Raw genomic sequence first — 26,748 nt, forward strand, 5'->3', positions numbered from 1 at the left:
AAATTTCATATAAATAGAAAGTAATACAGGAGAGGGAGAAGTTGGAAAGGTTCCTTTTTGGGGGGGAGGGAGTTAATCTGCCTTTCCACATAAACCGCAATGAATGGGAATCCATTGTTGGGTTTTCCACTTTTCATAAAATAATTCTAGTTCATAAATAAATGTATTAAACGTATATCCTAAGCTATTTTTGCTTTTCATTCTAATGCATAAGTGTGTCAAAGGTTCAATACATGTTAGGGGGGGATTAAAATTTGAAGTATAACAAAACATACTATTTTAATCAATTTTGAACATCTTCAAATGTCTCTTTTTATTCAAAAACTTTGATTTAATATAAAAAAATTAGTACAAATTTTGGCAATAATAAAAGACTTATTATTTCATTTAACTAATTATTATTGTATAGATATTTTAATTAATTATTGTATAGATATTTTTCTTAAAAAAGATTTTTTTTTAAAAAATCAAAGTTATTAAAGGCAGGGTACGTAGCCAAATGTCTCAACAAAAAATAAGCATCTTTAAAGTACTTTTTAAGCATTACATTAGCATTAAAGCATTAGTATTAAAGTACAATAAGAAAATTAGAAATAATTTTCAAAGACTTTACATGATCATGATTAAATAACTAGTTTCTGACAAAGAATGCTTTTCTTGATTATATTGGCCGCAATAAAAAGATTGAGAGATTTTTCGGTTCAACTTCAGAGGACGGAAAATGAAGCCTGAAATTGAGAATATCTTGCAAAATGCAGCAGAGTTGCACACGAGAGTGCAAGAATCTCACCGAACCCAGTTCAGTAGTCACTCCCAAGTATTTCATCAAACATGTAACATGATTGGCGCTTTCATACGTTACGTACTGACGGTACGCCAAAATGGATAGTGGTTGAATGAATTGTGAAAAGGTAGAATAGAACAATGTGAAAACCACACTTTTGCATAGTACACAACAAAAATTGACACAGTAAAGAAAAAAAAATCTCATTTTCGAAAAGGGTAAATTAATCACTTTTTAAAAACACCCCATGAAAAAAGCACCTTTAAGAGGTTTTAAAAAACGAAAATCGAAAACAAGCACCTTTAAGCACTTTTTAAAAACGCTACGCCCCATAAAAAGGGGTGTAATTTTTAACTCTTTTTTATCTAATGAGGAATGGTTTACAAATGTTTCAGTTGTTTACAAAATATGGATCTAGGACCAAATCACTTAAAGCAGTAGGGCAATTTTTCAGAATATTTGCTATTTTTTTTAGGATACATGTTTATCTTAAATCCACAAATCTAACATGTTTTATTTAATTGTCTTAAAATTTTATGTTTCAACTCTCAGTAGTTGATTAAAGTTAGTGGTTGATTTTCTGGTGTTCATCATTAATTTTTTATAAAAAAAAACTTTTTTGAAGATTATAAAAGAACTAATTTTAGACTTTAAAAAAATAAGAACAAAAATTTTACATTTTTTTATTTTATTTAAAATAAGAGTTTTATATGACTCAACATAACATAGTCATATTTGCAATCATAAATCATTAAGTTTGCATTTGCTTTCAGAAAAAACATCACAGCTAAAAATTTTCAGTTTTCCTAGTAACCAATTTAGTTTTGTGGTACAAAATTAACGAGATTAAGTAAAATATTTAATAATTCAATTTGAATCATGCTTTTGGGGCAAATCTATGTAAAAAGTGAATGATAAATAAGAGCCAAAATAGAAATTATTTATTTAGGTAATGGTGACAAAAGTCTGCAAAACCAAGTGGTCAACAAACTGTTCACATTAATGAGCAGTCATCAACATGCACAAAAAAACACACATAAAGTTGAATGTTGCAGTAAATGGGACACTTTTGACAAGAAATATCTAAAATCAAAATTTAGAAATTACACAAAATGTGAATTTCACCCAAAAGTTTGTATGAATAATTTAAAAAATATCATATGCTCAATCCATTAAATGGACTAAGCTAGTAGTGGTTATATTGCACCAAACTCAAGTGATATTATTTTTTCTGTTCTTAAGATCAACAAAACTAATTGGAAAAAAAAATCTGTCCAAACAGGAAAATCCAACTAATACTTGTGACCAAAAATTTTTTTACTTCATGAAGGAATCATTAAAAAACCAATGGTAATTAGTTTTAAAAAGTGTATTTGAAGAAAAACTGCTCAAAAAATTTGTTTTTGAACTATTTTTTTAACAATTGATAGTTATATTTTAATGATAAACTTACAACATTTTAAAATGAAAAATTATGCATGCATCCATGTGTACATTTGTAAAGTAAAATATGAAATTATCAAAGAATAAAAATTAATTTTTTTAAAAATCATAAGATATTAAAATTTTGCAAATGAGTAAACAAAATACAATCTTTACAATAATTATAAATATATTAATAAATTTTGTATGCTTTTATATGATGATTTGGCTTACACTTTGAGAGTTTTGATTAAATTTGTTTTCAAAAAAACTTAATTAAAAAAATTTTTAAAATTTATTTAAAGTACAAATTAATAAAGTTAACACTTTTAAACATAAATTAAACATCAAAAAAAAGAACCTGCCACTAAAGCAAAATTTTATTTAAAGGCCCAGTTCAAAAACTATCAAAAGTAAATTATTAAAAACAGTAAATCTTTTATAAACAAAATAAAAAAAAATAATGTAATTCTTATTAATTTATAATATTTAAAGCAAAATGTATTAAAAAATATGAGACATTTAAAAAATAAAAGTTATAGATTATGCCAATATGTGTAATAAATTAGTACAAATTACAACCTTAGAAACAAACATATCTTAAAACAAAATTTAATAAGGGCTAAGAGTTAACACAATGTGGTAAAAAGCCTTTTTATATGCATTTTATAAACCTCAAATCTAGTATATTTTTGTTTGGAAACATTTTGCAATGAATTTAATATTATTTTCTATTACCAAGTGAAAAAAAAAATTTTACTTTTGCATTGAACATAAGTATAAAAATATGCTTAATTTTGGAAACAGTGCATCTATTTCAGTTTTTTAAAAAAAAGGTTACTGAGTAAAACAGAAAATTTCAATAATGAATCAAGCATAAAATTTTACTGTGCCGAATTATTTTTAAAACATAAATAATGAAAAATATAATCATTTAAATGTACTTTAAAACATAACCAAATTGTTTCAAAACATTACTACTATGTATTCACTAACAAATTATAAATTACAATTTTGTAGAAATATTAATATTTTAAATATAATCTTTTCTTTTATTTATTTTAGAAATATTGTTTTCTCTTTTTGTAATTGCTATGGACAACATTTTATTATTTAAAACAATAAAATATGTTATCTGATATATATTATGCATAAAATCTGATATATATTATGTATAAAATATATTACAAATTTTCAATAAAATATCAACAATATACATCTTTTTAACAGCTTGACTTGTTCAGATAAATGATACAAAAATATAGTATCAAAAGTCTATACCAATGATTATTATCAATATAATTAAAATAACAATAGTTTAAAAGAATCTAAAACCATCTAAAATCATCTCAATAACTTTTCAGAATTCTTTTTAAAAAAGTAACAAATATAAATAGAATAAACATATCTTACTATTTATAATAAATATCATTGGCTTTCAGATACTAAAAATATCACATAAAAATATTAGATTAGATGTCAGCTTTCCAGCAATAAATTATTCATGCTACTGCCAGAAAACAAACTGAAGACATATAACGTATTCAAAATATATAAACAAATATATCACACATAAAAAAAATATGCCTTGAGCAATTTGAAATTTATGAAAGTTTACAAATAATTACTTTCTCTTTATAAATTTTCTCACATGGAACAACAAAACGTTCAGTTTAGTTATAAAAAAATGATAAACACTATTTAAAAATACCGAGTAGGACTTATACTATCAAAATAACTGGGAGGCATAGCGTGGCGCCAACCTTTTCTAATCTTCTTTGAAAGTTCTTTAACAGTGTTTTCATACTCATCATCACAAATGTCTTTCTTACAAATATTTTCTGCTTCAAAAGGATCGTTATTATGATCATACAATTCTCGAGCATAAACAACAGTCCAGTTAGGTCTAAACAGTTGGTTATCAAAATCTACCCATTCTGTGTATCGGAAGTGAGCTGTTCGGATGGAATAGCCCATGTATTTAATATCTTCCAGCTTAGGCTGATCACTGTTGTTTTGTGGTACTAAAGATGGTCTAGGATATTGGCTAAAAACAGCAGTTTTCCATGGGAGCTCAAACCAGGATGGTTTAATTAAATGTTTTATGAGAGAATAGAAACTCAGACCTTCAGAACAGAACGGAGTTGTGTAAATTCTGCAGAGTGGAGGAACTGGGAGAACTGCAATAGCAGCCAGGGTGGGGAAAAGGTCGACCAATTCTACGAGTTCTTCGGTTTCATATTTTGGTTTAACCATTCTAGATCCATTATTTTTAATTTGTTCCAGAACAGGTATATAGTGAAAAGGAGACTTTTTGTATTCCATCAATTCTGGTATGTGAACAATCAATGGCACTCGGACAGAAACTTCAAAATTACTATACTTAGACCATTCTTGATGTTCTCCAAGTGACCAGCCTAAAAACAAATAAAAGCAAAAATTCAAACAATATTTTTTGTTTCCAATAAATAGATACTTTATAAAAACATAATTACATGACAGACTTCCCTTGATAAGAAAAATACTATAGTTTTCAATGACTAATTAAGAAAATTGCACGAATCTTAGATAGGACCAGAGTGCAAAAAATATTATTTAAACTACCAATTTCAGGTAGTAGTGCACATAAAATCATGTAATGTCTTAATTAAAGGTAAGTTATAAATAATGATAAAACATTCCTAAAAGAATAGATATTTAAGAAAACAATACAGCCAGTGCGCTTTAAATTGCTAATACAGTTGACTCGTGTTATAACGACCCTGTGATAGAACGACCAACATGATATAACGACCCTGTGAAGGAGTCCCAATTCACATCCATGAAAGATAACGTTATTTTACTCTTGCTATAACGACCGTAAAAAAGGTCAACTCTTAATATAACGACCCTCTCTGAATTTGAACAACGCTCTTTTCTAACTTCCTGTTGGAAAGTGGGGTTGAATGGTTGACCTTGAACAAGCACACCTCTGTTAAGTCCTGTTTCCTAGATTCCGAAGGTCTCACACGGCGTCAAGACAAAGCGATTTCAGTTGGATAGTATGGAGGTGTGTAGACAACAAACGTCATCGAGTATTGAGTACGAGCTGTCAAATCGGGTGAGTTTGTTTACTCTTGTCCCCCCCCCCTCCCATTGCCCACATCCCCACCTCTTTTCCTTTCCTTTGCCTCTCCTTTTCAGTTTCATTTTGTTTTTAGCTGGAAAAGGTTTTTGCATTTGATTAAAGTGTGCTGTTGCAAGCTTGCATTTCAACACGCTGATTTGTCATTTGATAAAAATGCCATCTTTAGTAGCCAAACGTTGTGCTTTATCTATTGATGTGAAAAGAAAAATTTTAGAGTGCATCAACGAGAAACTCATGCCTAAAACTGAAATCGCTAAAAAATTTGGAATACCTAAGAGCACTCTGTTCACAATAGTGAAGAACAGAGAATCCATTTCAAACGCTGCACCAGAAAGAATGCGACTCAGAGATGGAAAATTCCCTCTTCTTGAGAAAGCCCTTTTAGACTGGATGAAAGGCATGCGTAGCAAGAACATTCCTCTGGATGGAAACGCTTTAAAAGAAAAGGCAACAGTTTTTTTTAAAAAAACTCTATCCCAATGAATCCTTCAAAGCTTCCGATGGATGGCTTCAGAACTTTAAGCATCGGCATGAAATAGTGTTCAAAAAAATATGCGGGGAAAGCTCTTCAGGAAACAAAGATACCGTGCGTATATTCAAGGAAGAAACTTTAAAAAAAATTACGGAAAACTGCAGTGAGGACGATATTTTTAATACAGATGAAACTGCACTTTTTTATAAACTTTTACCTGATAGATCTTTAGTTTTTAAAGGTGAAACATGCAAAGGAAATACGCGGTCCAAACAAAGAATAACTGTTCTGCTTGGAGTGAATATTTCAGGTAATGAGAAATTACTATTGCTTGTCATTGGTAATTCGCAGCGTCCCCGCTGTTTTAAGGGTGTAAAATCTTTACCTGTGGCATATAGTGCCAACAAGAAGGTTTGGATGACGGGTTCGCTGTTCAAAGAATGGCTTCGAATCCTTGATAAAAAATGCATCAAAAGAACAGAAAAATTCTGATAATTGTCGCCAATTGCACTGCGCATTCAAAGGAAATTAAAAATTTTAAGGCGATAAAAGTGGAGTACTTTCCTCCAAGTGCAACATCAGAGTTCCAACCAATGGATCAAGGTGTGATCCACAGCTTCAAAAGAATCTACAGGAAAATGTTGATTCGCAAAATTTTATTTCATGTGGAAAACAACATGAAATTTGACGTTGATCTGCTGGTTGCTCTACAAACTGCAGAAATCGCTTGGAAAGAAGTTTCAGTAAACACCATTAAGAACTTTTTCCGATCAGCAGGATTTTGTAAAAAGGAAAATCCGTGTGGCGAGGACATGGATCACTTAGATGACCTTGACCTAGACGATGAAATAGTGAAGGAATTTTCCTGGTATGTAAATTTGAGTGATGCCATGAACAACTTTGACGAATATGCAAAGGCCGAGGATGATGTACAATGTACAGAGCAGTTAACAGAGAAGGAGATTTTAAACGGATTGTTAAATAAAGATATGGACGAGGCTTCATCCGACGAGGAAATTAGTGTTCTGCCGAAGGAAAGGCCTTCAATTAAACAAGCTGCAGAAGCAATAAACACACTAAGGGATTTTTTTGAGTTTGACCTAAATTCAGATGATCATTTGGAGAAAATTAACAGTTTGGAAATAGCGCTTTTCCAGAGCTCAAAATTACGACAAACTTCAATTTCCAATTTTTTTACAAAAATTTAAAACATGTAACTTCAACAAATTAATGCACATCAAAAAATTAATGTCTTCGTCTAATGAAGCCTCGTTTATGTTCCTCGGTTTACTCTTCTTTATAATACTGCAGATTATGTACATAAAAAAAAAATTCTTTATATATACCGCAAATTATGTACATCAAAAAATTAATTCATTAGAAACTAGATTTTTTTTTGTCATACTATGTTTTTTAATCTGTACTTTAAAATAAAATTCTTAATTGTTAACAGCTGTAATTCAATTGTTAAAATGTCATCATGTTTTATTAATGTATGTATCCTATCCTTTTTTGGTTTATAACATGTATACCACAAATAGTATATGCATACATTATGACGTTTAAAACCATTATGTGACCAATTTTCAAAGGAAATTTGCTCATTTTGATATAGCGACCATTTGATATAACGACCAGATTGGGGCAGTCCCGGTGCGGTCGTTATAATGCGAGTCAACTGTATTTTCATATTTATATTACAAATGTTAAAAAAAGTACTAATTTCAGTCAAACATACAATACATTTTAAATTCATCTATGTATGCATACATAATATGCTAAAAAAATTCATGACATTTAAAAAAATTTTATAATAGTCATAATAAGAGTTTTCTTCTTCAACACTACAGCCTGTCAGAGGCCAAAGCTGTCTCCATGCACCTCCTCCATAATATAACATTTTTAAATTATACAGATAATAGGGCTTACAAAGTTGTGAAATTTAATAAAAAGGAACTAGATCTAATTAACTTTTCTTATAAATCATACAAAAACTTACATAATCATAAAATTTAAAAACTTACAAAATATTGAATAACAAAAAATAAATTAAAGATCGAATATAATCAGTTGACACACTTTAGTTAACTTAGAAAATATGTGGTTAGCTCAGTATAAATTCAATTTATTTATCGTTTTTAAAAAAAAGTTATACAAAAATAAATAAATAAAATTTAAAAAATTATAAAGAAGAATTTGATGGTAAAAAATTGAGGGAGCTAAATTTTCCATTTTCTCCTAGTCATTTTTATATTTGTTTAAAACATCTGGTTTTTTAAGCACCCCACCCCTCATTTAATTCAGATTTTTTGTATAACTTTTTGTCAACATTTTGGAAGTAAATTTTTTCTTTGAGATTTGAACTGATCAACAATTACAATTTTTGATTACTCAAAAGATTTTTGATTACTTTTGATTACTTATCATTTTAAAACACAAAATTGTACCAAGAATTTTCTACTACATCTTCCATACTTATAAATTTGAACCCTTTGTAAAAAAAGAAAAAAAATTCTAAAACAAGATCGAGATTTTAAGTTTGAATGTGGCACATTGAGTAGACCTATCTAAATATTATTCAAATCTGATTCTAAAGTATTAAACTTTCTAGGCATTATTCACAGCAAAAATATCAACATACCATGATCCCCAATCAAAACAATTGTTGTATGAGCAGCAAACCCAGTCTCTTCCAAAGTGTTCAATAGTTTTCCCAATTGATCATCCATGTATGATAAAGAAGCATAGTAACCTTGACGTGCTAGTTTCTAAAACATAAAAAATTTATTATGTTTACTAACTTTTTTATTACTTATTTAATTTTTCGTATTAACTATATGTAAAAAAAATTCTGATGTGTAAAAACTCATGCATTTTTAGTTGCTTGAATAAAGCTAAACAGCACAGAAAATATTCACATAAAAAGACATTATTTATTCTGTTTAGTTTCATAAATATTCTATACTTTGCTTTATAAATATTCTATACACTTTTTGGAATAGCACAACACAAATTAGCCTTTCCTTTATTTGGTGTTTATTTTAACTAGGTTTTGGGTCATTAAAATTTAAATTAACTGCGTAAAATATTCATCTTAACTTGAAAGGAAATAAACTTTTGGACACTTATAAAGTTTCCTCCCTGATAAGTAGATAAATTGAGACATAAATGCATTCATGCTTCACCAATATAAGATAAAAATTTTCAATAAATTTCATCTCATTTTACCTTCCATTCTATCACTCTTATTTTATCTAATTTTCTCAAGAAAAATGTACTGTCTTCATTTACTGAGTGGATTTATAAAAAAATTAGTCTAACTTCTCATGAGAAGAAAACTTATCAGCGTTGTTACAGTCAATGAAAATTGAATATTTTCAGATAAATTATAAGAACAAAGAATATTCATAAAAGTGTCAAAACATGCAATTAAAAAAAACTATTTCAATAAAGTATCAAAAAAATAACTTCATGTACTAAAGGTGTAGACAACCATGCAAATTAATTTAAAGTAAATTTTAAAAAGAATCGTGAATTCGCATATTTTTTTACGCAATAGTTACTGAATTTATTTTCACTATAAAATATTTCACTTCCAAAGAGTATTTTGGAAACTGATTTTGTTTCCTGACCTGTTTGAATGCTATTTGCTTCTCAATCTCTCTTTGTATGCTGGCAATATTTGCAATTTACAAACATGCAGGCAAGGCATAGAGATCAAAATGTAATATCAAAAAACAAGAGGAAATGGAAGGATTAAACTGGAACGTTATGACAAAAACAGGGTGCACAAAATACCATATTAGTAATATTAGGTCAAAAACATGTAGAAAGTTAAGACAAAATCGTCAAAGTATTTGTTCAATTTATTTTTAACATTTTAATTAATGTAATGAATAATTATTCTAAAGCAAGAAAATATATTTCATACCAAGAGAATAGTATTTTAGTTAGAAATGTCCCGTTTAAACAAAATATTCTCTTGGTATGAATTAATCAATTGGAAACAAAATTAATCCACATCTCATATTTAAATGATAACAGTACATTTAACTATATTATAAACCCTTGAAGATTAAATGACAATTACAGAAGTGGTAAGTAAGTGTGAGAGGCAGTTAATGAATGAAAAATAGATGGATGCAAAATAACAAAGAAAAAATTATTAAATGCTAAGCATTTCCCTATACATTAAATAATTTCAAAATATATCATCAGTGAATTTTACGAAGAAAAAAAAACACATTTAAGCGATAAAAAAAATCTTATAGTTTTGGTTTTATATATGTAGTATACAAAATAGAATACAATATTTGTAGTGTGTTATCTTTTATATTTAGTTTCTTTTTCCTGACTATTAATATACTAGAAATAATTTTAGAAATTAAAAAAAAAATATGTTGATAGTTACATTAAGAGGAAGCAAGCTGAAGTACAGTGATATCACAGGCCAAAACATTTTTCTTTTGTTTTTCAATCTTACTCATTTAAAAAATGCGATTAAAAAAAAACATGAAATTTATCTATCAAAAAATTAAAAAGTAATACCTGAAAATTTTCTGGTAAAGGTCCATAAGGAAAAGTGACATTTAAATTCGAAACATCATCTCTTTCTCGAATATCCGTCCAAGGGTTCCATGAAATGTCAGGTAAATTACTAGATTTTGTGTAATTCGGGGCCAAATCCATTGTGTTAATTGGATACAAGTCTAAAGGAGACAAATAATTTAAATTAAGTACATCAGAGAACAATCAAGGAACATTGATTTAAATTTATAAAATTGTAAAAAATTTTATAAAAATAGGATTTGGCGCAATTGTAAAACATAATGGCTAAATAAAAAAAGATATTCATTGATTAAGACGCAGTCTAAAATAATTTTAGAACTAAAGATTAGTCATATTCAGTTCTAAATTCAGTAAATAACTTTTTTCCAAGATTTTATTGTATTTCACACTTTGCCAAAGCTTTCCTATAAATATCATTAAAGTAGATTTGCAGATTTTTTTGATTAATTAAAATAAAACAAAAAATTTATATGTTAAACCATTTAAGTCCAAATCACATTTTTTTAATCATACTTTCATTCAAATTTTAATTGTTAGAAAGCAAACAAGAAAATTGTTGGCAAAAAAATACAACCTATTTTTAATTTTTTTAGAGCAATTTTATTCAAAAACCTATAAAAGGACATGCTCAGGAGCAGAGGATACACTGTTTCTTGAGCAAATCATTTTGAATGTACAACTGTCACTTTGTAATAAAGAAAACATTTTTATTGAAAACTTATTTGAATTGATGTTCAATTCAGTTTTCAATAAAAATGTTTTCTTTATTATTTATAAAGAAAACATAAGTGACAAGTTGTACATTCAAAATGTTTTGCTCAAGAAACGTATCATAACACGGAGTTCAAAAATACTAATTTAAAATCTGAGGGAGTAGAAATTAGGAAAATTTGATCACTGGTCCGGAGGACCAGTAATTAAAAGGTATTACTAGTTCATACACATTTTCACTGGTCAGTTAACATGTCTCTAATGTGTACATATAATAAGCAATTAAGAATGACAGGAAAGATACAAGAAAAAATATATTTTGTAACGTTATTATAAAACATGCTATTTCAGACAAACGTGCAGACCAAAACAGCTTACCATCGATTGCTGGTCTGGACAACCTCTGATAATTATTTTACAGAGGTTCGAGTTTAAATTTAGAACTCCCGAACTTACAGAAACCAACATTAATTCTAAGCCCTGTATCTGGAGTATCAAAATACAGTGTCAGCCACCAATGAAAATCTTGTCTGTTCAGAGAACATTTGTTTTTTTTGTTTTTTTAAAGTGGCTGATTTCATAAATTGAGATGTCTATAATGAGAAGAAAAAAACATTTAAACTTAAACTTCACAAACAAACTTAAAGCTAACCAGTTAGTATATACTTTTTTTTATTGAATTTATATTTGACATTTTAATTATAGATTAGCAAAGTATTTTTTACTTATTTACAGAGGGGTTATAAAATATCAGCACATTTCACTAACAAATTAATACTCAGCACGGTTTGAAAGTTCATAAAAGTTTTTGTAACTTTCAATATTTCCTTTTCTTTGCTGCAAAGTTCATTTTAAATGCTTTTCTGACATGTTGAAAATAGATTTACCTTAAAGAATGAGTGATGATCATTAGCATTTAATGACGATAGGAATTCTATAACTTTTCTTAATTCATAAGTGATATAGCTTGTTGAGATAAATAAACATAGATAAAATATAAGGGAAGCATGTGTGTTTGCACATGATGTATCCAAGATACAAGAAACAAGCTGGAATTAACTCGAGCAAGTTAATAATTAAGTGATAAATAAATCACTATATTATAAATTACATATCTTACTTTCTTACCTAAATCAAGCAGGTAACTGAAAAGAAATAATTCAATCAAGAAAAATGAATTAAGCTATAAGATAATTACTGCCGGCACGTGTGCATATAAGACCGGCGCGTGATCTAAAAAAAGATATATAGCGGAAGCTAAAAAAGAATAGTGAATCCTAGTGAAAGACAATATTTTAGAAAAAATAACATGGCTCTAGTAAGAAAGACAGAATCAAAATTAAAGATAACTTACATAATTTATTGGAGGAATCAAACAACACTAAAAATAGTGGTGCAAACACCACATCTTGAAGAAAAGAATTTTACAATTCTATAAAATTGGTTTCAATTTTTCAATTCGATGTATATGGATATAAAACACAAGGAAAACTCATTGCATCTGAGTAGAAATTATTTTCTTGCCTACCACATTCAGGCAATACTGCAAACTCTCTCTGCAGGAATTAGGGGGGCAAGCCCCCTAATCCTCATGAAAACTCCAAAAGAATCTCACCCACACATTCTTTGTTCAACAATCAATCTCTCCCAGCCGCAGTTGCCACACCTGAAAAACAGTTCTAGAAAAAGTCTTTCTACTTGTCTTAGGGCTCTTTTCCACTGTTCTGCTTCTCTCACAAGGTAGTTCTCACTGATTGAGATTCAAGTTAGAGGCAGTTCTCACTGATCGAAATTCATGTCACCCTTCTGGTGTAACAATAAGTAATTTTCATTTGGATTTCTTCACAATCCCAGTTTCATAATTTTTAAATCCTCTGATTTTATAAGTGGCTGTCATTGTATATTCATTTTTTAACCATGAAATCCCAAAACTTTAATGGTGATATTAAATCCCTTAACATAAATTCTGCAAAATCCGGAAAAAAATATAGTTCTGTTGTTTTTATTAAAATATTAATAAAATTCAAGTAAATTAAAACATAAATGTTTAAACTAATAAATTTTATTCTTAAAATTGCAAAGAATTATTTTTGAATTTGACGTGAAAAATGAAAAAGCTAAATTTAAAAGGAATGAATTACTTATAATCATGAAATGATAATATATTTAGAATTGAAGGATCCATAAATGTTTTATAGGGGAATAAATAAATAGATACCTAGATATTCCTTAGGAAATTTAAATGGTATATGAGGTTTGTTATATCCAACAGCAAGAAAGAAAGGTGACTCCTCATTGTGGCTCCCTTGAGATTTGTTTTTTAAGTACTGAATAGCATAATCAGTGATCTCAATATCTGGTAAGCTTTTTAATGGTTGCTCATTGACATCAACAGGACATATCAAATTCATATGACCATTGGATGGTGATGGACAGACCTATACATACAAGTACACATTTTCTCTAAATATTAATACATTCTAAAAATACATTCTTCATTCACTATAGTAATAAAAAAAACTGCAACTAGTAGACTAAAATTGTTCCTTGACACACAAACTTATTTTGAAACTATGTTTCTTTTATTAATTATGATACAAATTTCATTTTCCTTAAATCTATTTTTTGTAGATACAGAACTTTTGTAAATATAAAACTTCTCTTTTAAAAACTTTAAAATATATTTTAAAAACAAAATAAAAGTTTTCAATTAAGAAATGCATGTTTGGTTCCCAATTTTTTTGACATGCCACCAATTTTCTCGTGATGAATACCAATTCAAAAATCATAATCAATTTTGTATAGTTGGAAGTACATTTTCTAGGAATTTTATTAATTATTCCTAGTTACTTGTTGTTTTTTTAATCAATAAAGTAATGGCTCATAATGTATATGTCTTCAACAAAATACATATGACATAATGTATATGCCTTCAACAGATACAGTTAATGTGAACTAATTTTCGATTCCCCCTCAAATTATATGCATACATAATATTTTAAAATACTTTTAACATGAGTATGCTTAATTTCAATGCTGGAATTTCAGTACACTTGGAAAATATTTCACTTTTAATGTGAACAAAAAATTTTTTTCCTCACTGAAAGGTAAGAAAAATTCATTTAATTGAACTCAAACCTCAAATTGTTCATTTACTTGAAGTTAAGCCAAATTATAACAAACTAAATAAAACCAAATGCGATTAATTAATTTTAAAATTATTGATTAATTAAATAAATTAGAATTACTAAATTAATCAAATCCAGTAAAAAAAAATTGAAAATTACCAGACAGAAAGGATAGTTAAAAGATGTGCTAACATAAACATTGAAACCCAGGACAAGGCAGGATGTAATGAGATCAACTGAATTTCAAAAAAATCTTTACATTAAAATTCATGCAAAAGAAGAATTAATTTATGAAGAACGAAATTTATTGTGAACAGAAAAAAATATTCAAAACATAGTGATAACACTTGTAAAAAGAGAAAGCTGCTATCTGCTTTATAAAATAATTGTTTACTTTTAGTAATAAATAATTGTATGCTTATAACTATAATAATGCTTATAACTATATAAATAAACAACCTTCTGCTTTTATTTCTTTACAAACACAGACGATTCTTAACGAAACAGATGTGATTTCACATCAGGCAAAACTTGAAAATGATAATAATAATTTGTCATAATAAATCAAAGCTAACAAAAACTGAGAAATGAAAGTGGATTTAAACAACAAAAAAAATCTAACATGTCAATACTCTTAAGGCAGAAAACATTTGAAAATAAATGTGTATCAAGTTCCTTAACTCGAACATCCAATTGACAACACTCTAAAAACACTTAAGAATAACAGAAGAATATTGAACTTACACCAAATGTCGCTCATTCCGGGGAAAAAATCTGATTATTTTATTTTAATTCTCGATAGCGCAAGCTTAAATTACAGTATCAAAAACGGTGAAGTGAATTTTTGCAAATTGATAGGATGTTAAATTCCTGGTTAATGCTTGGCTTTGGGGTAAAATTACATTTTCCCTGACTTTATGTGTAATCTTGTGGTCCCTGGCCGTTTTATCTAATATATCTGGTGCACACGAACCCTGTAGTAGGATCATTTGCAGAAAACCTGATAGTCATAATAAAAATTATAATTTTTAAAATTAATATCTATGGGCTTCAACAGTTTATAAAATACATTAAAGTTGTAAGTTTTAAAAAAAATATTAAATTTAATGTTCAAAATTTACCCACAAACAGTGATTAATTATGTTGATGGACTGTCACAGCCAACCGTTTCCCACATATCAGACTTGCAGTCAACAAAAAAAATTAAAGAATCTTATAAGTAACTTTTTTGATTGAGAATGTATATAATATACCATACAAACTATACATTTTAATAAACACATAATTTCAATTTAAATGCCAGTACTCAAGTCATACCTATGGTATAGGTCATGTCTGTGGACAAAAAAAAAGTTACCAAAGAATTCTTTCAAATAACATTAATACATTACAATTCATGAATCTCTTCTCAAGGAGTAATTTTGTTTAAAAGCAACAAAAAAAAGTGTGTACTTTGTGTTTTACTACACTTAGTTTTCTTAGTTTTAAGCTATCGGCATTTATTTTGTATTAAACATGAAGATAGACATTCTATGCCTATGGAGCCAGCAAAGTTCATATAATAAAATGAGAGTGCAAGCAAAACCCATACATGAAACCATGCCAACTTTCTGACTAGCTAGAACACTCAAATTTTAACAGGAGTTTTGTGGTGAATGACAATATAAATTTTAACTGCTTCCACAATGTTACAATCAAATTTTAACACTTTTCTTTCAAATAGAATTTATTGCCAATTAAAATTTTGACCACTTATTATTTAGAATTATCAAGTTTCAACAGAAATAACACACTACAGAAATAATATTCCATATAAATGAAATGTTGTTTTAATTCAACATACCGGAGCCATTTTGTATTTTTGAGTTGGAGGTCGATGTGGATAATTTGTCCAACTATATGGATAATCATCAGTTTTGTTAGAAACAATACCTAAAAATGAAAAAATTTAAACAAAATTAAACACATTTGAAAAAAATTTTAATTCAAATTTAACCATAAGATTTTTCAGACACTAGGTCAAACTTAGTTATGCGTCAATTAGCACAATTATCATTAGTAAATCAGTTTAACATGTTAACATCTGTCTCCAGTAAATGCATGTGATTTGACAGAGAGTTGCTTAGCTCAAGATAGATGTGGGAAGCTTATGATCATGGGAAGCCTTTTCTGATTAAACTACCGCTAAGAAACATTTTTCTCAACATCCGTAAAAGTTGTCAGCTATGTAGGACATGAAAATTATTTTTATATAACTTGTAATTAAGTTTCCAATATTTTTTTAATATTTAAAATCATCTCACTGTGATTATAATATTTTAAAATTTGAATAGATATTTACCTTATTTAAAAATGTATTATATTGATCAAATTCTCTCTAAATAACGACAAGAAAGAAATAAAACCTGGGGCTGAATAAGAGAAGATTTCACAATGTGCACATATAGTACTAAAATAACACACAAAATTAAGTTTTATAAAATTAAATGCTTAATTAAATAGCGTGTTTTTTTTAATGTAAGACGAAAGTTTATAATTAACCAAACTACACACTATTATAATTGACCAAAATAAAGTTTAAAAACAGAATTAAATAACCTTAGAAACAATGTCATACACAAGCGATAAGAAGCTGGTTAAAAAAGAAAGGAAGGAAAATATACAGGTTCATTGAGCTTAGATTGAGAAAAAAATTACTTAACATAAAGCAACAACTAATAATGAGAATAAAAAAATATATATATATATTTACCATGATGAAAAACTTTTCCAACACTGATAGTTTCATAGCTGTGTAACTTAAAATGCTGAGGCAAAGAAACAAAATTTCCAACAGTATCTCGCCAATAGCTGCCAACATCATACAAGTGTAAACTATCTGGTCTACGACTAGTCAATAAAGATGTGCGGCTTGGTCCGCAAAGAGCTTGCTTAAAAAAAAAAAATTTAAAAACTATCATTAGGATTTAGTTATAATGTATAAAATAACAGAAACTTAAGAATGAAATTTAGAAAATATTATTTAAATGCTTTTTTTTTGGATAAATCTAATGTATGTTAATAAATGTAATATTTTAGATAATATGCAGCAGTCAAGTAAAAAAGATTTTTATAATACCAGAAGCACTAAGATAAAAATTTAAAAAACAATAAAAAAAGCACTTGTTTTATAAAAATCAATGTTATATTAACAGTTAAACTTAAGACATTGTGCAAAAAAGAAAAAAGAAAGAAAGAGAGGATTCACTAAAAGTATATAGAAAATAATATATAAAGTTTGCTGCTGCCAATCAGATACCAAAAATTTAATCATTGATATTAATCACCATTTAGACAGCTTTTATTTATATATATATATATATATATATATATATATATATATATATATATATATATATATATATATATTTGACAGAATTTTATAGGACATTTTTAGATGTATAGCCTATTGTGTGGAACATAAAGTTTCCAAAATAGGAAAATCTACCCTTTTGTTGAAAAGCTTTAGAAGGCTTCAATAAGTTTGTAGACAATCCGGGTAGGAGAGTAAGTCTTTTTAAGAAATGAAAATAAATTAGAAAGTTCTTGGAAAGAACAATTTTTTGTGCATAACAATATTTCTTAATTAAATATTTTAAAAATAAATGAAGTTTCTGATTTCGAGCTTAAATATGATAAGATTTTTTTTATCTCAGCACTCATTAAAAAAGTGAAAGTTAAATAAATCAATTCAGCAACAGATTATTTATCCATGCAATTAACTTTCTTACTTGTTTTCTGGTCCCCACAAAGAAGCCTGGAATAAATTTGTTTCCAATTTTCAAAAATTTTACTTTTTTTTAAAAAAAATTTACTTTTTTTATTGTTAACATATTTGTTATTCTATCATTAAAATTATATTAAAATCTGCATATTTAGTTTAAAGAGAACAATAACACACAAGCCTTAAAGAATAAATATATAAGTTTATATTAATTACAAATATCATTTTGGCTTTTTAAATTTAACTTTAAAAAAGTTTTTAGCATATTTTACAATCGTAATGCACAGCTGAACTGCACATCATAGTGAAATAGATTCATGTGGCTGCTAATCCCAAAACTTTTGGTGGCATATGTTGCCCTTTTCGTAATCAAGGGTTGATCTGTAGTTGCTGCTAACATTCAGCTACACAAACCTGTTCTAATGAACCATCTCTTTAGAAGCCTTTATTAAATAACTGTCCGCACTTAAAATAAGGAGCTTTTCGGAAAGTTTTGTACCCCAAAAGATAGAAAACATTTGTTACACATTCAGTTTATTTCAACTTTGTTTTGGGCAGGAATTTCCAAAAAATTAACAGTTGTAACATTTTTAAAGGGCAGTTTTTATCGAAGAAAAATAAATGGTAAAAAGTTTATATTAAAAACGATTTTATTTTAATTTTTAAGAAATCTGAAAACGAATTTGTTTTACAAATCCCTGGAGCACAAGGTTGGTAAATTTATCTGGTGGCAACAAAAATAAATTTATTGGTGGCCCCTTTTTGTCTTAAAAGTATCTTAATCATGATTTTGCTTCTAAATTGTTGAAAAAATATTTATTTCTTTTAATTTTAAAAAAAAATGTTTTTTATATTATAAGATATTATAAAAAAAATATTCGGATTATTAGCATATTATGTTTATTAATTTAAATAAAAACAAGGAACAATTTATAATTAAAAAGAAAAAAAATTACATAATAGGTTTGATTTTTATCATAATCAATTTTAAACTTCTGCATCAGAATGAAATATAATAAATATGAAAAATTAAGCTCTTAATAAATATAAAATATTAAAGTTTCTGCAATCGCTGCTCTCTGCTTTATTTGTCGCTGTATTCTTTCATTGTTCATTCTTTTTTTTTCTTTTTTTATCTTTTGTATTTGCCTTTTTCGATTTCTATTTTTTCAGATAAATGTTAACCTTCAATCAATACTGTGATTTTTTATTTTTTTAATAATTAAACACTTTTTGGAAATATTACTTTTATTGGTTTATTTACAATTTTTGTTACCTCTTTTTTTGCTTTATTGTCATTTGATAAGAGTGCCCAAAAAACAAAATACTACACCCGCTTTTTTATTCCTGTTTCATCTTTCAGCAAAGAAACAAGCCTGCTCTTTGAGTAGTTTCTTTTTATTGATAATTAATTCTACTTTAAAGCCTAAGTAAAAAAACAAAGTTAGCCTCATCTGAAAAGATGTTGAAACAAACTGCCAATAAAAAGAGACAAAAAAAGTCTCAGACAATAATGAAGAAATAAAATCCTTTGATGTAAATAGACTAAAAAAAAAGTTAGGATTGAATTTTATTATGCTTAAATTTAGCCTGTTTAAAGATTCATATAAGAAATTCATTACCATATAACAATCAAAAAATAAATAGAAATTAATTAACATAAATGCTTTTAAGAGCATTATGCAGGTGCATTTCAAGGAATTAAAGAGTGGTTAAGATGAGGAGTCAAATAACAAACAGAGATGGTGGTGAGTGAGTGGCGAATGATTACAATTCTTTTGGTGGCCACTTTATTTTATTTAGTTGTCACTTTGTGAATTGCAATCTTGCCTATATGAAGGGCCAAACAATATTTTTCTTTTTCCTGGTGTAGTCCTGACTTTATTACTATTATTTATTTATACTGTTATGATAGATCCTATTGAATATCACTAAAAAATATTTTTCAAGGCAAAAAAAAATTTACTCTTTTTACCCACAATGAATTTTAAAAATTTAAATTTTAAATCTAAGTACATTTACCATACCTTCCAACTTTTACGCATTTGGCGTAAAATTTTAGTTCTATATTTAAAGTGGTAATAAAATGTATGCTTTCTATATATTCCTTGCATTTATGAACTTAATTTATAATCTTTTTGACAACAACTACTTTAAAAAAAATTAAGCATATATATTAATATGTAATACTGTTGTGGTAGTCTGCATAAGCTTTTTCAAAATACAGCATATTTTTCTGCCTACAATTGTAATTTAAATTCCATTTTACTACCACTGAGGAAAATCATACTCAAAAGGATTAAAAGTTGGCAGGTATACGTTTACCCTTATTTTCATAATGGATTTTGTGAAAAACATAGCTCTTACATCAGACATCCTGATCAGAAACCTTAATAGAAAAAATATTCAGAAACAAACACTTTTTTGATATTTATAAGAGACAGTACCGTATTTTTCGGCGGAAGAGCCGCGGCGCTATCGAAAAAAAAGTTTTTTTTTTCCTACATGCGGCGCTTCCGATGCAGCGGCGCTTCCGACGAAATATTTTTTTAGCAAAAAATTTTGTCAAGGAAAGTTATTTAAGAAATAATTTTCTGAGAGAAAGACTATTAAAAAAAATTAATAACGAAGTCGACGAAATATTCGCCCGTATCGCGATCTGCTGCAGAACATCGCCAATTCTTAGCAAACTTTCGGCAGCAGCCTGTAAGAAAATAAATAAACGAAATAATAATTTTAAAAAAACATCGCATAAGGAGACAATTTAAAAGGTATGCATCTTGTATCCACCCCCAGCTTAAGGAAAAATCGCAAGCTAGAAATCTATTTAGCGCCTTAGCAATTGTAATTTAAGCGAACAGAAAAGGAAGAATAGGACCCTAAATCCGACACTCACGGGACTGACGAAATGCCGGACTTCGGATCTCTTTCGGAAATTCCAATATGGCCCCCAAATATTACTATAATTCAATTCCACTGATAATTTCAGAAGAACCAATAAATTTAGTCAAGTTTCGATCATAGATTATGATGGGGTGAATTTAAAACTGGCCCATCATAAGAGAAATTTTACTAATCAAAATAATAATCTATATAATATAATCAAGAAGAAATAATCAGAATCCTATGAGGAAGAAATAATCGTTTCTTCTTTGGAGCGAGATCATAGTTCTCGTTTTTTCTTTTAGATAACATTTTGTTTTAACAAAAGACGCTTACCTCGCAAGAAAAAAAAAAGCTAACAGGGAACTACAAAAAAAAATTTTTTAAACTAAATGCTAAGAAACTAACAATGAATAACAACAAAAAACAAGCTAAAAACTAATAACGATAAAAAAAAGCAAGCAACAATTAACAAGAAAAAATAAAAAGCGGCAAAATAAAAATAATTAATGAATCGAATAAAAAATCGCAAAAAGGGATAAATTCATTTTATTGTCCATGTGGTAGTTTCAATGTCAACTGGGTGTGGCCAATTTATGGTCAAACAGAGGAGGGAAATTCGGGGGCAAATCAGTAAAGCACAGCTGTCAAGATTGATTGATCAGTTTTTTCCAACTTCCATTTCTTTATTTTGTTCATTGGAAATGCGGGTTTTTTTTCTTCTCACTTTATTTTAAACTGCTTTAGAAACAGATGTTTCCTTTGATACAGATTTTTTTTTTTCCTTCAAGCTTCTTTTTTATTTTTAAAAGATAAAATAAAGTAAGTTACTTCAACAGAATAAAATTCAAAATAAAAAGAATATAGCTGATTTTTTTTGTCTTATCAATATAAATTTCTTAAAGAAAAAACGAAAGAGATTAGATCAGATTAAGAGCCGAATTTTGGAATGCTGGATTAGGGGTCCCATATCCTTTTCTTTTCCCCAACCCCTTTAAAATATAACTGATTGATTCCTTCTAAACAGCTCCAATAGAAATGACGCGTGGAGGAGGTGGAGTACACCTCTCTTTTAAACATTTTCTTCTCTCCTTCTAAGTTGAGTCACATTGGGTTATTTCCATTGAAGGAGAGGGCATTCTACCCACTAAAACTCCACCCTCAAAGATTGTGAAAGTGAAACTTATTTCCCCTTCGCTCATTCCTTTAGAATTTTTTTGGGGCCTGCTTAGTTATTTCTTATTCTTGTTATTATTAGTTATTTTGTTATTATTAGTTATTTCGTTATTATTAGCTGTTTCGTTTATGTATTAGTTTTTCCTCAAATTCTTAACGGTAATAAATTTTAAAATCTTTCTTTAAATAAATTTTTATTTTATTTCTTCTTATTACATTGTTTTACGGATTTCTGTAATCAGTTCAGCCTTAATTCAGCTACTGAACATATAAATATTTTTTGCTGTTCTTCTGTTTTTTGGCACGGTGCCAACTGGTAAGAACAACTTTATTTTATATAGTTTTTTTTGTTTTGTTTTCTTTTTTTTTGCTGAAAGAGAAAACTTTTTTTGTTGCTTTTTTTTGCTGAAAAAGAAATTTTTTATTATAATTTAGAAATTAAAACTTTACTTTATGAAATGCATAAAAAAATTTAATTTTTTATTATACAGATACTCTAAATGGTAATTTAAAGGTCTCTTCTAAAAGGATGCTGATATGCGCGGCTTAGCACCATTGCGGCGCTTACTATAACTTTTTTTAAAAAATTTCATTTTTATCGAGGTGCTGCGCTTGCAACAAAGCGGCACTTGCGACGAAAAATACGGTATATTAGACAGCAGAAATTTAACTTTTCGGTGAATATTAATAAAAAAAATTATGTGCATAGATGTTTTTTTTTTCTGATTTTATGGACAATTTGAAGGACAAGAATAGCATACAGAATAACATATTAAGTACATTTCTCTTTGCAGGGCCCTTTACACATCTCTTTTAAATTTTTCAATAAAAATGTCTAATAAAGCGAATTTAAAGAAAAAAATATAATACAGAAAATGCATTATGTTCATAATTATGATGGAATATGTGACAAAAACATTAACCTGAAAAGTAAACCAAAAATTAAGAAAAGAAAAAAAAAGCAGCTTACTATCTATTTATGTAAATTGGTGGTCCAAAGGACTCCCACTTACTTATTTTACAGTGGTTCAAGTCAAATTTTAACGGTTCTGTGCCAATGAACAACTGTTAATTTATAACATCACCATTACTATACATAAAACATACACCATTACTATACATACACCTTTGGGCAAAATACGCTAATGAATAATAAAATATGTTTTAAAGTATTTTGAATTTATCAAAATTTTCCTTCAACATACTACTTTACTTTCCTGCTGAATAACAGGGGGAAAATGGGTTTTTAGAGGATTAATAACACCAAAATATTTTACTTATGTTAGGGGTGCACAGCTTTTTTGGGTGGAGGGGCCAGTTGCACAGAAGGTAGATTAACGAAGGACCTCATGCATATTTAGTCATGTTAGCCGCAAATATTATAATTTTTACCTAAACATTAAAGTTCTAAGCACTAAATGTTTTTATCAGTAAACTTAATAGCATATTTACGGAAATTAAAATACTTTTAATTATTTAAATTTATTTAAACCCAAAAAAAAACTTAATAATTCTTCTTACATTTTTTTTTCCATTTTTCACAATAATTAATTTATTAAATATATATTCTCCATAGATACAAATATATATAAATATATATATGGAGGGGGAATTTAAATTCTAATCAAAAAGAAGCTTACAGAATGAAAGTGCAAAAAATATATGCATTTTATAGAGTAATATAAATTTTAATTAAACATTTTAATTAAAGAAAATTTATAATATTTAAGCTAAAACCAAATTTTAAAAAAAAATTTAATGCATTGAGAAGTTCCAGCAATCTCTATATTAATAGTCGGCGGGCCGTATACGGCCCGCAAGCCATAGGTTGTGCACCCCTAACTTATGCCTTTTATTATCCTTCAAACCCTTTATATCGATTGACATGCCTACGTGCCAGCATGAATTGCTCTCCTTTCTAGGTCGAGATGACACCATAAAAGAGCAATTTCTCATTTAGTCAATGCTGGCACAAATTTGTGACAGTGTTCTGGATTGTTCTAATAATGTTACTTTTTTTTGACACAAGATAGCATTATAAATCCATAAGATTTGAGATACATGTAAACTTGACTATCTACCTAAAATGAGAGACATATGACTCACATGCACGTGGTTTTTAATTTATAAACAAGAAATGGAATGTTTCCATATTTAAATACAGCTCTTTAAAACGAGAATATGGAATTTGTTTAAAGTAAGTGGGAGAGTTTAATTTTTAGTCGTTGTGTATTTGGGTTCGCATCTCAGTTTTTAATAGATAGTTAGATCTTGTAGACATCAAATTTTTTATTTTACCATTACAATCCAGAGCATCAAAACTATTTAATTGAATTCAAAACAGCTGAAATTATGTTAATGTATTATAACAAGAAAAAAACTAAATTAAACAAAGTATCTACATAAATAAAAAAATATATACAGTATACATCGTTTATCTACTTCACAGTATTTAAGAACGTTCATATTCCAGTCATTTTGGTTTAACAGCAAAAAACCCACAGCGTTTGCAAAGAACCTCGTGAAAGAGACTCCTGGCCTCAAAGTTTGCATTGGTAACTCCTATCCCAAAAGGGTTCACTTCTAAACTGTAGGCTTTGTAGTTTGAAATGAATATGGTATAGTTCCTGAACAAAGAAATAGTTTTTTCCTTCATGTTGCTTACTCAATGGGGAAACTATTCTCAGGAGGAAAAATTTTTAGAAAATTGAAAAGCTAAAAAAAATAAATATTTTACCCTTTGTAGATATAATTATTAATCTATTAAATAGTATTACATAATGTGTTACCTGAGCATATGCATTCTTAAATAGAACACTTTTTGATGCTAACTGATCAATATTTGGGGTTATTGCTCTTCTATCTCCATAACAACCAAGAGTTGGCCTTAGATCATCAACTATTATGAATAAGATATTCTTTTTTCCCTTATACTCATCTGAGAAGCAATAAAAATCCATTAATACAAAAGAACTATTAAAAAAGAAATATAAATAGATCTGGATAAACAAATGCATAACTTGCATGGGTTAATTGATGAGGTTTGTGATTTTTAGAAACATTAAATTGTGTCAATTTTTAAAACAAATAAGATACTTGAGATAATTGTATTAAAAATTGCTAAATGTGCATAAAGATAATCAAATATAACAATTTTTGTATTTAAGAATAAAATCACAAAAATATTTCTTCTAAAAATACCAATAAAGTCATTCAAAACAATATCAATATTTTAATTTCAAATGTGCTGTCCTGCTTATAACACAGTGGAATGATCTTACATTGCAGCATCAATAAAAAAATGGGTCTTTAGATGAAGCAAATCTGTTTAATAAAATGTAGCGTAAATCTTCATTTCCGTAAATGTTTATCTATTTTTTTTAATTACATATTAAAATGCATACAAAAAATTCATTACGCAATGAACTCATTTACTTGAACATTTAAATAAAAAAACGCGAAATTGGCAAGACTTTGAGATTATTCAACCACAGATCATCTTCCCCCAAAAAAAAATAATAATAATTAGCTTTACTCATTTACTTCACTTGAATTTTACTTGTTGTTCCAAAACTTTCTAAGAATACCCCAATCAAATTCTTAAGCAAGAGATAATTAGAGGTTTATTTGACATATAAAGTAACATAAATTTATATTGTTAACAAAATTCAATATCTTATTAAGCGATTCGCGGAATTCTCACAAAGAATATAAGAGTAAATTATTTTTGACAAATTTTATATTACAACTAATATAAACATAAAATCAATTAGAATAGCATGATATAGTTATTCATTCAACCTGTCTCCTTTATTCCTGGAGCAATAATGAGTACTGAAATTGTAACTAACACAACCGATAATACAAAAACACTTATAAGAATAAGAAGAATAATTTGTCTGTGACGCATTGTTGCTTCATAATTTTTCCGCATTTTTAACCAATATCCAAAATGCGTAATATTATCATTTGTATATTATCGAATATCACTAATATTTCTTTGCGAAAATTGTCACCTGCTTTTATAACAAATAAACAATTAAGAGCCGCATATTGGTGTTGTCTAATATAAACAAACACAGTCACTCCCCCACATCACCCAGCTTCTTTCTATTTCTGCCTAACTTTAGATGAATTTTAGCCGGCTTCAGCGGAAAATAATAATTAAATAGATAAATCCTATTTGCTTGATTTTGGCAACGTTGTAGCGTAATCGTTGTTCATGTTTACATGTTACGCGCATGTGCATTTTACTCAGACGGGAAGTGTGAACGCATTCTGAAATTACTTTTTAACTATGTTTTATTTTATTACAATATTGTTAAAAAAATGATTTTGTTTTCTCGTAATTTCTTTTTTTAAGTACCATTTGCTGTTGTAGTCCATTTACGTCGCACTAGAGCTGCACAATGGGCTATTGGCGACGGTCAGAGAAATAACCCTGAGGATGATCCGAAGACATGCCATCACAATTTTGATCCTCTGCAGAGGGGATGGCACCCCCGCTTCGGTAGCCCGACGACCTGCACGCGAAGTCGAGCAATTTACGGTAGAACAGTTTAACGAGGACCAATACCGCACACCCTCTGTCCCTACGCAGGCTGATCCAAGTGGTCACCCACCCGCACACTGACCGCAGCCTGTGATGCTTGACTTCGGTGATCTACTGGGAACCGTGTTTTTACGATCAGTCCATTGCGGAACTAAGTACCA

General features: G+C 28.2%; 1 protein-coding gene across 1 annotated transcript; it reads right to left on the reverse strand.

Moving 5' to 3' along the window:
* Positions 1-1,703: 1,703 nt before the first annotated feature.
* Positions 1,704-26,158, reverse strand: LOC107441331 (iduronate 2-sulfatase). Its single transcript, XM_016054548.4, has 8 exons — positions 25,837-26,158; positions 24,825-24,973; positions 16,966-17,143; positions 16,057-16,145; positions 13,304-13,523; positions 10,354-10,514; positions 8,447-8,573; positions 1,704-4,623 (listed from the first exon to the last, which is right to left on the reverse strand). The coding sequence occupies exons 1-8, from the start codon at positions 25,967-25,969 to the stop codon at positions 3,908-3,910; spliced, it is 1,773 nt and encodes a 590-aa protein (XP_015910034.1). The 5' UTR covers positions 25,970-26,158; the 3' UTR covers positions 1,704-3,907.
* Positions 26,159-26,748: the final 590 nt, after the last annotated feature.

This window comes from Parasteatoda tepidariorum, chromosome 1 (assembly GCF_982258835.1).
Source record: "Parasteatoda tepidariorum strain Cologne lab strain chromosome 1, Ptep-v5.0, whole genome shotgun sequence".
In the NCBI taxonomy this organism is placed as follows: Eukaryota; Metazoa; Arthropoda; class Arachnida; order Araneae; family Theridiidae; genus Parasteatoda; species Parasteatoda tepidariorum.